The sequence below is a fragment of the Globicephala melas genome, chromosome 4 (genome assembly GCF_963455315.2).
Source record: "Globicephala melas chromosome 4, mGloMel1.2, whole genome shotgun sequence".
Classification (NCBI taxonomy): Eukaryota; Metazoa; Chordata; class Mammalia; order Artiodactyla; family Delphinidae; genus Globicephala; species Globicephala melas.
The window spans coordinates 75,686,079-75,699,792 of NC_083317.1; the positions used below are offsets into that span (position 1 = coordinate 75,686,079).

General features: G+C 41.3%; 1 protein-coding gene across 3 annotated transcripts in view; it reads left to right on the top strand.

The window, feature by feature from the left end:
* Positions 1-13,714, top strand: part of FGF12 (fibroblast growth factor 12) — a 566,332-nt gene that overhangs the window by 352,869 nt on the left and 199,749 nt on the right. For all 3 annotated transcript variants that reach the window (XM_030860642.2, XM_060298290.1, XM_030860652.3), the window contains one exon: positions 11,884-11,994. In XM_030860642.2, the coding sequence (XP_030716502.1) occupies positions 11,884-11,994 (111 nt within the window). The remainder of the gene's footprint in view (positions 1-11,883; positions 11,995-13,714) is intronic.

Sequence of the window (13,714 nt, forward strand, 5' to 3'; positions counted from 1 at the left end):
CATTTGAACTTTCATTTACAATATATGCATAATATATGGTATTTATAAATTACCTACATGTAGTTTATAAATAATAAATACACATACATGTGTTACCAAAATTCAGGTCTGGCTCCTTGCTGCTTGAAAGCCAATACGTGAGAGGCAAGGTTGGTGGAAAGGAAAGTTGGCTTTTTTTTTTTTTTTAAATCTTATTTGTAAGTTTGGATTTTCTTTTTTTTTTTTAATTTTATTGGGGTATAGTTGATTTACAATGTGATGTTAGTTTCAGGTGTACAGCAAAGTGACTCAGTTATACATATACATATATCCGTTCTTTTTCAGATTCTTTTCCCATACAGGTTATTACAGAATATTGAGTGATATTCTGTGTTATACATTAGGTCCTTGTTGGTTATCTATCTTATATATAGTAGTTTGTGTATGTTAATACCGAGCTCCTGGTTTATCCCTCCCCCCAATGTTTCCCTTTCGGTAACCATAAGTTTGTTTGGAAAGTTTGCTTTATTTCAGAGGCTGGCAACTGGGGGAGAGGGCAGGCTCATGTCCAAAGGCCAACTGCCCCCTGACAATCAGTAGGCAAGAGCTTTTAAAGGGGAGATTCAGGGGTGTATGGGCAGAGGGAGGGAGCTACATGTAGGAAAGACACAGCTCTGACAATCATCTTGAAGTTAGTCATGTGGTGGTCTGATCAGTGTCATCTTGATTGTTTTAAGTTCAGTTCCAGGGTTGGTTTGAGTTCAGTCCCAGGTGCCTTCAGTTCCAGGGTCGGTTTTTTCCCATTTCTTTGAGGCCAGTTCTCGGAATTGTGGCAGCTTATGTCATGGCTACAGTCTGGTCATCATGCAGTTAACTTGTTCCACCTGGTGGGAGTTTCAGTCTCTACAAAACAGCTCACAGGATATGGCTCAGAGTACTATCCGTAGCCCTTGAGGAGGAACTAAAAGTCCTTGAGTTTATTTAATGACTAAGCTATTATTATTTGGTCTTGTTTGACTGCTTTTCCTTTGTTTCTGTATTTTCTCATTTCTCTGATTACATTTATTCTTTGACTAAAGTTTTTCTACAGACAAGGCAGAGGACATGGGAGGGTGGGTTCTGTCCTGGGAAGGCCTCAAGAGTGTCCTGCTCCATTTCATACGGAGGCTATAGATTTAACAGATGGAGATGTATGCTCAAAAGAGTTTGGAGATCACTGGTTTAAAAGGTAAACTTTAGGGGCTTCCCTGGTGGCGCAGTGGTTGAGAGTCCGCCTGCTGATGCAGGGGACACGGGTTCATGCCCTGGTCCGGTAAGATCCCACATGCCGCGGAGCGGCTGGGCCCGTGAGCCATGGCCGCTGAGCCTGCGCGTCCGGAGCCTGTGCTCCACAACGGGAGAGGCCACAGCAGTGAGAGGCCCGCGTACCGAAAAAAAAAAAAAGGTAAACTTTATTAGCTTTGCTTAAAGAACCTCAAGTGTCCTGGGACCATATTTCCCTTCTGCTGTCACCTCCAGCCACTGCGTGCACCCTCTTATTTCCCCCACACCCTGGCCATGCCAGTGTGCTTGCCCAGTCTCTGAACATGCTGTTTGTGTGCCCCATGGGGCTGCCCCTCCTGCTTATGCTGCTTAAAGCACAACTGCCCTGCCTGTTCAAGGCCAAGTCTAAAATGTTGCTTCATCTTTGAAGCCTTTCTTAACTGCTTCTTGTCCCAGAAGTCATCATCCCAGGTAAAGTTAGCACCCGTGCTCTGTGATTCCGTGGCATTTTGTTTGTTCCTCTAGGAAAGCACTTTCCATGTTCACTGGGTATGGTTAGTTGTGTGTGCATCTCAGTGAGGAGGCCGTGGGTGCCTTCAAGGCAGGAATTGCATCTTACTCAGCTTTGTACCCAGCACCTAGTACACGTTGGAAGTCAGTAAATGGTAGTTGAGTTATTTTAAATTTTCATGAGCATCTTTTTTTTTGGTTTGTTTTTTGAGGTTTTTTTTTGCGGTACATGGGCCTCTCATTGTTGTGGCCTCACCCATTGCGGAGCACAGGCTCCGGACGCGCAGGCTCAGCGGCCATGGCTCACGGGCCCAGCCGCTCCACGGCATGTGGGATCTTCCCGGACCGGGACACGAACCCGTGTCCCCTGCATTGGCAGGCGGACTCTCAACCACGGCGCCACCAGGGAAGCCCCATGAGCATCTTATAGAGAGGAAGCTGGGAGGGAGGGGGTTAATGGTATGAGGAACAAAATTGGCTCAGTACAGAAACCCCATCCTGATGGGCATTTCCCTGCCCTGCTTCTCCCGCCTCCCCCAGCTCAGACTGGTTTAGTGAAAAGGATATTCTGGAAAAAGCGTGTCCTTCTTTCCATTTAGCTTTGAGGCAGCATGAAGGTTAAGGATTGCCCGTCTCAAGGTCACTTGATTCCCGCTGAACAGGGCTTTGGAGACTGTTCAGTTTATGGAGAATGCCGCTGTGCTTGTCAACTGTGTTCAATGTGGAGGGGCTGAGTCGAGACTGAAAATGGAAAGAAAGGCACTGAAGGCTGGAGGCATGATATTCAAAGGCTATAAACATCTTTCTTACAAATGAGGAGCTCCTCTAAAAGTCACGGGTCACAGTGGAAAATCCCAGATATAACTTATCTCCTTTCTATCCACATACCTCTCATCTACCCGGTGCCTGGCACTGTGCTACGTACTGGGACAGGGTCATGAATCATTCAAGGTCCTTGCCCTTGAGGAGCTGTACCTAGTTCAGCAGAGACAGATCATATGCAAACAGCTGTAACAGTGTAGGGAGTCCTCTCCTAGCCTGTGCCTGAGGGAGCTGTGCAGAGGGAGTGATTAATTTAGCCTCAGGGTGTCAGGGAAGGCCCCGTGGCAGACAGCTGAACCTGGAAGACTGAGGAGGAATTCTGGGCAGAGAGAAGGCAGGGCATGGGATATGCGTTTCAGGCAGAGGGAACTACGTCGGCAAGGGTCTAGAGCAAGGGATGGCCAGCTTTTTCTGGAAAGGGCCTGTTAGTAAATATTTCAGGCTTTTCAGGCTGTAGGGTCTCCATTGCAACTACTCATCTCTGTTGTTGTAGCACGAAAGTAGCCAGGGGCAAATGTGTGAATGAAGGCACACAGGCTGTGTTCCAATAAAACTTTATTTACAGAATTGGCAGCAACAGGACTGTAGTTTGCCAACTCCTGGTCGAGAGGAGGATCTTCAGAGAGCCTCTCGTCTGCTGGTTCCTAGTCTTTTCAAGCATTAGGATTACTTTGCATTTAGGATTACTTTGCATCTGCTAGTCCCTGTTTCCGATGCTCTTCATCAGGTCTCGGTGAAGTCCACTTCTAACCACGCTGTTCACAACACATCCATCCCCTGGACCCTCCATCCTTTTTCATCGCTTTCATTTTCATCATGGCACCTATGCGAAAACCCTTATGTATGAACTGTTTGTTTACTTCTTGTCTTTCCTGCTGGAATGTAAGCTTCATGGCTTGTTCTCTGTTGTATTCAGTGCTGTGCTGGATCCTGGAGCCTGGGATGCTCATTTCTTCTGCTCCAGCTCTGCATCCAGTGAGGTCAAATGATAGTTTTAAATCAGCCACGGTGGGAAGATTTACCCTGTGGAAATTAGTCCCATGGAAATCAGGTTTGGGGCATTTTTTTAAAAAGAGCTGTTTTATGAGCATATCACTGGTTCTCCCCTCTACCTAAATACCCACCAGAAAGTCGTGCTCGGTAAATACTTGATTTTTTAATAAAACGTGCTACCAGTATCTGCTGATTGAGAAAATAGATCTCCGCTTATAGATACAGAATCCTTTTGCCATTATTAGTGCTTCACAGGGATTTCCATGTCCCTTAGATGGGTAACTGCTGAGGGCACCATCACCTTCACTTGACCTATGGGAAGACTGAGGACTCACCACAGGACGTGGTAATCATTTTTTTTTTTTTTTTTTCCCGGTACGCAGGCCTCTCACTGTTGTGGCCTCTCCCGTTGCAGAGCACAGGCTCTGGACGCGCAGGCTCAGTGGCCATGGCTCACGGGACCAGCCGCTCCGCGGCATGTGGGATCTTCCCGGACCGGGGCACGAACCCGTGTCCCCTGCATTGGCAGGTGGACTCTCAACCACTGCGCCACCAGGGAAGCCCAGGACGTGGTAATCTTTACCCCATAGAGCAGACAGATTCTGCTAGGCCATGATGTCACATCTCCGCCTTATTCACTACAGTCCCCCGAGTGAATGTGGGGTCTCAGGTCTGTGTCTCCTTTACTAAACAACAAGTATTTTGAATGAATTCCCCCAGTTTAGTGTGATTGTCATTTCTGCAGAGCGTTCAAAAGTCCAGATACGTTCTATCCTCTTTCACCTGTGTTACTGTATCCATTTCCGATTTGTCTGGGGCTTTGCTTTATGGTATGTGAATGTGCCCTAGTCTATACCCTTTAGCTGTGATTATCATAAATATATCTGTTGATGAACAGTCTCCTACCCTGACAATCTAATTCTGAAATCTGCAGTGGTGTGAAGCCCAGAAGCACTTGACAAGAATCACAGTTTAACAGCCTCTTCGATCTCCGTTCCTTTAAGTGGGCAACATTAAACCTTGATACCAAGGGTCTGGTTTGTAAGCCCACAGAAACTGATTAAAAAGCCCCATCAAATTACTACACAATGCATGCTTAACTTTTACAAAGTACTCTCCATTTGCAGGATGCCTGCTAAACAGTCTTTTCAATTCCCTGTCCTAAGCACACACTAAGAAACAGAAACGTGAACTTGTATTTAACGGCCATCTGGCTTATCTCAGAGCTTTCCAGGACCTCAGGGCTAGAAAGAACCTTGCATTGCCATGCAGAATGCCTTTGCTTTCAGAGATATCTGTGTCCTTCATAGCTGTCCTGACCTGTAGTTTTTTCTGCTTCTCTCTGTTTGCTTCTGTCCAATGATGGAGAACTCACTCTTTCCTTAGGCAGCCTGTTTTCTTTTTGAATACAGTTTACAGAAAGTTCATTTTTACCTGCCTCCCTGTAACGTTCAGCCATCGGCCCTAGTTCTATCCCTGTGGAGCTACTAGAACAAATTGGCCTCTTCTTGCTTCTGTCTCCTCTTCTGTCTTCTTACTTCTAATCTCAAGAAAGTGGGGACAGCTCTCACGTCCCCTGCATCCTCCTTTCTCCGGGCTGCATATCGACTGTCCATTCAGCCATTCTTCCTATGACAGTCCTTTGTACCACCCTCTTTATTTTGCTCCTCTTCCTCTGGACATGTTCCAGTTTTGCCGGTGTCTTTCTTAAAGTGACTGAACAGTGCTGGCGAACAGCTGGGACCATAGAATGTTACGCTAGACTGCCTCTTCACTTACTAGTCCTGTAAGCTATAGGGTAAGTGATGTAGCTTCTCTGAATCTCGATAATCTCACCTGACAAATGAGAAAAAGTACCTTACACATTAAGTTGTTGTGAATACCAGATACGACTGTAGTGAAATCATTGGGGGAGTGCCTGGTACAAAGTAGATGGGTTCATAATACAGCCAATGTTATTATAATAAATACTATTAATTCTCTGGATATAGCTCATAATAAAGCTTGGATCATATATATATATATATATGTGTGTGTATATATATATATATATATATTTTTTTTTTTTTTTGCGGTACATGGGCCTCTCACTGCTGTGGCCTCTCCCGTTGCAGAGCACAGGCTCCGGACGCGCAGGCTCAGCGGCCATGGCTCACGGGCCCAGCCGCTCCGTGGCATGTGGGATCTTCCCGGACCGGGGAATGAACCCGTGTCCCCTGCATTGGCAGGCGGACTCTCAACCACTGCGCCACCAGGAAAGCCCTATATTTTTCATTTTAGATTGGAGTTTACATGGGGGCATTTTCTGTAAGTTTAGGTACAAATGTTGAATAGGCTGGCCCTAGATAAACAGTGCAATTGTAGTATCTCATATGTATATGCATGTGTATAAAATATGTCGATATTAAATACATATTTCTTGCACGGTTTCCTAGGACTCCTTTCCTTTGTCACTCCCACACTTCAGTAACTGATGCACAGCTAGGTGCTCCTGCCTCTCCTTGTCATCTCTTCTCTAGCTTCTTGCCCCCCAGTCCTGCAGCTTGCACAAGATATATACAGATTATGTCTTGGCTGCTCTTTGGGAAGGAAAGGACAGTGTTTATTCAGTATATCAGAGAGGAGTCTTTTCCTAACTCATCCATGTGTTGGCTGGATGACCTTGGACAAGACATTTTCCCTCTGAGGCTCAGTTTTTCTTTTTTATCTTTGAACTTGATGAAGGAAGGTATTTTGATGCAGGAAGGTATTGGATTCTGAGCTCCTTTCCAATTCTAAAATTCACTCTGTTTTCTACAATCTAGTATTCATTTTGAGATGTGTGATTAGGCTTCCTTGGCTCTGTCTGTGTTCTGGTTTCCATCGTGTACCTAGGTAAGCACTACACTTTAAGGCAGTACACTTTAAGGCAGCAGGAATGTCTAGGTAATTCCTTCAGGTCTCAGCTTTTCTGAGTGGCTTTGAAGTCAAACCTTCTGCGGAAATTGCCACATCATCCTGAAGGGAAGCGGTGCTGAATGTGAGTTCCTATGCTTTACCTTCTCTCTCACCAACCTCTTTGAAGGTAAAATTTCTTACTTGCTTTTGTGGCTCTAATTATTATTTTTAATCAACTTTTTATTTGAAAATGGTTTTACATTTACAGAAAAGTGAAGCCTACACCCAGTTTCCCATATGAACATCTTACATTCGTTTGGTATGTTTGTGACAATTAATGAATCAGTATTGATACCTTATGAATAATTAAAGTCCATACTTTATTCAGATGTCCTCAGCTTTTTACCTCATGTCCTTTTTCAGTTCCAGGGGCCCATCTAAGGTACATTACATTTAGTTGTCTTGTCTCCTTAGGCTCCTCTTGGCTATGACATTTTCTCAGAATTTTTTTTGAATTTTTGACAGTTTCGAGGGGTACTAGTCAGTTGTTTTGTGGAATGTTCTATAGTTGAGATTTGTTTGATGTTTTTCTCATGATTAGACTGGGGTTATGCGTTTTGGGGAGGAAGGTCACAGAGGTAAAGTGTCATTCTCATTACAGCATATCAAGGGTATCAAGGCTATCAGCATGATTTATGACTGTGGACCTTAACCTTGACCCCCGGCTCAGGTAGCATTTTTTTTATCAGGTTTCTGCACTGTGAAGTTACTCTCCACCCCTGTACTCGCTTTTCATATTCTCTTAGGAAGGGTGTCACTATGTACAACGACTGCTAGTTCTTATTCACCTAACTGTCCAAGGTGGGTATTTCTGATGGCTGTTGTCTTTTCTTCCACCAGAATTCTCCTATTTTGTTGACATCTCCTAGGGCTTTATCATCTAAATCCAGCCAGCGTTAAGGAAGAGAAAATGTGGAGGATAATGTTTGCTTTTAAAAGCCTTGGCCTGAAAATGGCACACATCACTTCCACTTAACATTCCATATGACACTCATTCATCTGCCAAACCTAACTGCAAGGGAGGCTAGGACATATGGTCTAGCTGGGTGCCCAGGAAAAAGAGGAAATGGATTTTAGAGAAAATCTAGCAGTACTTGCTCTACTACTTTAGAGTACAAAAGGGAACAAACTAAACCAATGTCTTACCATCATCAAATAATATAGCCATTGCTTCATAAAAAAATGAAAAAATAATGGAAAAACAAAATCTTCGAATCAAGGAGAGTCATATAAATTGAAAATAAAATTAGCTTAATAAAAAACTTACTCTGTTGGCCATATTTTTCTTACTTCACTGTTTACCTGTGAACATTTGTTGAGAATAGGCACTTACCTGCGTGTCAGCATTTGCAAAACTCTGCTGTAAATTATGCCTATACCAGGTTCTGCATCATTCCCAAAGTCTGCCATGCTGTTTTCTCCTTCATCCATTGTTTTTCTGGAGTGGCCTTCCTCTGGTTTCTTTGCCTATGAAAATGCTATTCACTCCTCAAGTGACAGGTGAGGTGCCTTCATCTAACTTCGAGACAAAATTAGTCCCTTTGCTCCTTGTGACATCACGTCACTTTGCTTCCATTCATCATTTAACAGCTATCTCCCACTATGTATACATATGTTTCATGCATTAGACTGGGTGCTCCCTGAGGACAGCACAGGTTTTATTAATCTGTTAGATGCCTAAGCATGGTCTGAAAAATAAAAAGCGTGTTTTGTTGAATGCACTCAGGATGCTAGATATCCCAGAAAGTGGTCTCATTTTTTTTAAACCCCTTTCTTTAAAATACAACAAAACATTTTTTTTCCCCCCAATTATAAAAGTGATCCTCCCTTATGATAGACAAGCCTTCCTGGTGGAGGTGATCTTGAACTGAGCCTGGAAAGGTTGATAGGATTTGATAATAATAAAGGTATAGGCCTGTCAGGCAGGCTATACTGCTTTCCATGACACATCCTAGGTTCAGGGCATTTGTTTAATAGATGGTCAGGGCTCCTTTGAAACAGCTATACTGTAAAACATTCACTTTCACAGATCATCACATAATTAAAACTCAGACTCTGAGCTTGTTCTGCACTGCTCTTGGGTGGTGGGGCTTGGTGAACAGCCTTATTTATGCTCATTATCTTGAACAAGAGTTACCAACCTGAATTCCCAGGGTCCCAACAGGGGGATAGCTTCACCGTAGCAAAAGGAGTGTTTAATTACAGCTACAGAAAGTGGAGCATGAAAAAAAACCCAAAGAATCCTTTTCAGGCTTTAATGATTCAGCTGCCATGCATCTCATTACCTATCAAAACATGACTTCTTAAAGTGACCTTATCAAGTTTATTAGAGATAAAGTATGAATTATATGACAGTTGTTCCTTTCCTTCCTTCTATCCTTTGCTATCCTCTACTCTTAATCTTTTGGTTACTTTAATGACTTTACAAGCTCAATATTTTACTAAAACATGAATCAGCAAAGTCTATTTGTAAAATACTTCCTTTGGTTTACTTACACTGTCTCCTCAATTTTCAGGGTTGAAAAATTAGACCTTAATTAGGATTTATATTTTTATGGTTTTTTTATTTCATATTATCACATTTATTTATTCATCTGAAATTCTAAATTATTATAGTTAGCGTAGAAATTATTTTTTCCCATTACACAGATAGGAAAACAGCCTCAGATACTAAGTGACTTGCTCAGGACCCCACAGCAACTGTGATGCAAAGCTGGGTCTCCTGATTGCACATCTAGAGCTGAACGTACCACATTAGCATCTGCCTGTCAACCACTTAGCCTTGTGGCAGAGGCTCACACATTCTTTTATTTCTCCTAATTATAAAAGTGACCCACACTTATGATAGCCAAGTCTTCCTGAGAAGGTGATCTGGAACTAAGCCTGGGAAGGTTGGTAGGGCTTAACAGATGGTAGGGGTACAGGATATTTTTTTGCAGTGTGGTTAACTAGCTACATGCTTCTCTGACATGTCCCTTGGGGGTCAGGAGCATGGAGACAACACATTGAGAATGAATCCATGCCTTGATTTCTGGCACTACTTAGAGGAGAAGATTCTCAAATCAAAGAGACTTTAAGTCAAAGGTGCTCAACTTATAAATACACTGAATTTATTTAACCACAGTAATAATACATAGTTATTAATCAGAATGCCTAATTTCCAGTTTAGTTCTTTTTTTAATACCCTACTTCCTCATTACCAGTTTTCTTGGCAACTTTTCTTCTTCTTAGGACTGCTTTGAAGAAGACATGTTTATATAGGCATTGCCTCAAACTCCCAATTATGTGTGATCTAGTCATATGTGCAAAAGACATATGTCATAGGGAGCAGATCCATTCCCAAAGAGTTTATTGCACTGAATCCTTATCTAGAACTCTTATCTAGACTCAAACATCAATAAATGTGTTTAGTTTAACACACAGTACTTAGCATATTGCCTGCCCAATAAAAGGGGTTCTGAGTAAATATTGATTTAATAAATTGGTGAAGGAATGACACTGTCAGTTGAAATTCATTGCTTGTCCTTTTGAGGATAACACATAACTACTTCACCAGTCATATGATTTCTATCCTTGCCTCAATTTTTATCACCAGAAGCAGCATTTTTCTTTTTCTACTAATTTTTATGAAATAGGGCTATAAATGTGCTAGAGTAGTCTAATTTTTGCCCCAAACTGAAGTAGAGACAAAGATGGTGGTGATGTACCGGTCAGAACGGCCATCATCAAAAAGTCTACAAACAATAAATGCTGGGGAGGGTGTGGAGAAAAGGGAACCCTCTTGCACTGTTGGTGGGAATGTAAATTGATACAGCCACTGTGGAGAACAGTATGGAGGTTCCTTAAAAAACTACAAATAGAACTACCATACGACCCAGCAATCCCACTACTGGGCATATACCCTGAGAAAACCATAATTCAAAAAGAGTCATGTACCACAATGTTCACTGCAGCTCTATTTACAATAGCCAGGACATGGAAGCAATCTAAGTGTCCATCAACAGACGAATGGATAAAGAAGATGTGGCACATATATACAATGGAATATTACTCAGCCATAAAAAGAAACAAAATTGAGTTATTTGGAGTGAGGTGGATGGACCTAGAGTCTGTCATACAGAGTGAAGTAAGTCAGAAAGAGAAAAACGAATACCGTATGCTAACACATATATATGGAATCTAAAAAAAAAAAAAAAAAAAAAGGTTCTGAAGAACCTAGGGGCAGGACAGAAATAAAGACACAGACATAGAGAATGGACTTGAGGACACCGGGAGGGGGAAGGGTAAGCTGGGGCGAAGTGAGAGAGTAGCATGGACATATATACACTACCAAATGGAAAGTAGATAGTTAGTGGGAAGCAGCCGCATGGCACAGGGAGATCAGCTCGATGCTTTGTGACCACCTAGAGGGATGGGATAGGGAGGGTGGGAGGGAGACGCAAGAGGGAGGAGATATGGGGATATATGTATATGTATGGCTGATTCACTTTGTTATAAAGCAGAAAGTAACACACCATTGTAAAGCAATTATACTCCAATAAAGATGTTAAAAAAAAAAAGAATGGTGGTAATTCTGTAGAAAATAGATTGTTGCTGGCAGCTAGTACCACAGTGAGAAAGCTTTAAATATTTATGTTAGCTGCTATACAAAAATTCAAATGTGGTATACAAAGATCAGTTTGATGGTATTAGTGTGTAGGGTGTTTTTAAAAGCTGAAGACCACTTCTGGTTTGAAATACAGAAATATGCATGGCTTGATCTTTTTGCGTGTGCTGGAAAAATGACTTTTGTAGTATTGGGGCTCACTCGGTTGAAGTATTTACTGAAGGTGAAATCTGTTTCTACATACTTTCCAGTGACATCTCATGGCCATGGGGGTTTGGCTTTTTCCTGTGGTTCTCAACCAAGCCTGAATTTGATCAGAATTTCAAAACCCAGGAAACATAGATAGAGAGTTGTCATTCAGCAGAAATAGAAGTCTTCCCGGAATTGACTATGACTGCTGAAAGCTTAGCAATTACATTGGCTGTTTGGTCTGAACAGTGATTCTGGAATGGGACCACAAACTTAGCGGCATCTTGCAGGCAGACACTAGATGCAGGAGGGAGAGACATAATTCATTTTTTAGCACACCTCTGTATTTTCTAATCATAATTAGCTGTTATTCATTTACATTTGGTTTACTGTTGCAGAGATTTATTGATCTGCCTCTAGAAAGAAAAAAAAGTACAGATATGTTACCAAAATGCCTTCTTTTCAAATAGTTATTTCAATATTTAAACCATTGACATTTATGCATTTACTTCAGGAATGTTTTTGACAATTTGCAAGTGTGTATTAAAAAAAAATTTCAATAATCATTTCATTTTGTTCTGCAGAACCCCAGCTGAAAGGAATTGTGACAAGGTTATTCAGCCAGCAGGGATATTTCCTGCAGATGCACCCAGATGGTACCATTGATGGGACCAAGGACGAAAACAGTGACTACAGTAAGGCATATTAGCTTCTTGCAATCTAATTACAATCAAATGTATGGCCCAGTGTATCTTAGACTTAAAGCATGGCCAGGCTACCTTTGGAACTATTGAACTACTAGTAAGCTGGTGTCTTTTCCTTTATCCTTCTTGCTATGATTCCCTATAGCCAGGAGACCGTAAGGGACAGAGATTATGTACTCAATAAGAAGGTAGGAGGCTTGAAGGAGTTCTGACTGGTCAGTGGACAAGAATTTCCTCTCATCCCACTGTTTGTAGTCAGGATGATGTTAAGTATTCATAGAAGCAAGGCAGACCTTCCAGCACAAAATGGTGTTTTAATCCTGGAACCAAACAGTAAACATGTTATAGTAATTGTTAGAACATCATTTCTGGAAGACCGAAGTTACTTCTCAAGGTAAACATTGAATATATACCTATGTATATTACATGTTATTTTATTTTGATTGAAGACAAAATTATTGATTTAAAAAGGAAAATATATTAAAATATTATGATAACAGATAATGAAGACTGGTAGAACTGCAAGTTTGTTTATAGTTTTTTGAGATAAAATGCAAACATTAAAAGATTATTGATAATATCCCTGGAAATAATGTTTAAGTAATTTAACTATATAGGTGACAAGTTTGATAACTAAACAAATCATCAAGGTCTGAGAGAGTATATTTGCATTTCAGAAGAATTTTGATTGCAAGCTTCAGAGCCAAGAATGATCACTTTCATCATATCTTTCAGTTTCTGAATAATCGTGTACAGATACCTGGGGGGAAATTCGTGTTATTCTAAAATTATACAGGGCATCATATTGTTTCCCAAAGTTTGTCTGTATTCCCTGCTAGATCTTTAGTACTAGTCACATAGTAAATGCTCATTAAATCTATATCCAATTGAGTTGTCTTCTGATGGAGGTGATTTTGTGGTTAGACTGACATTCTACCCAATTGCATAAGATAATCTAAGAAGTCTGATATTTTACGGTGAACTATCTTTTAAATTAAAAATAAAGATCTCAGGAAAGATCTACAATCCCTAGAGTGTGAAAATGCTCTTGTCCACCCCTTCTAAATTATTCTTTGTTCACTTAATGTTACACATTACAAAATATGAATTACAATAAAGATCTTATTATAAAGAATTTCATCCCATTTTCTGCCAAGTAGGTGATTAGTTTATTGTGGTTTGCATTGTTGCTTTATGTTTGTGGGAATGCATTCTTTAAATGATTTAAGGTTTAACTGAGTACAGAAGAATGAGGATGCTTTCCTCTCCATGTAGAATTTTCATTATTGCATGTGAACTTGAATTCAGATTTAGTGAAGCTACAAGTATAGGTAGAAAGAATCAAGGATGTGGCTTAGCTGTGTCACCCGTATTATCTCTGGGGTATCCCTTGTTCTGGTTTCTTTTTCTATAAAATGATGTGGCTGGAGATGATAATATTAATATCCGTTGTCAGACAGAACCATCCACCCAACTTAAAAAAAAGATTGAAAAATTATAAGTTGGTGAACATAGATTCAGTCCTCAAGTGAGCCAAATAGCCGTAGCCACAGGATACAGCTGTTACCTAGACAGCTGTTCTGTGGATCTGTGACGTTTATCACGGGGCAGTGGCAGAGAGGTGAGGGTGAAAGCGTGGGGTCAACCAACAAAATACCTTCCTTCAATGTTTTTAGAAAAATAATTGAAAGTGCTCTCTCTGCAGATGCTG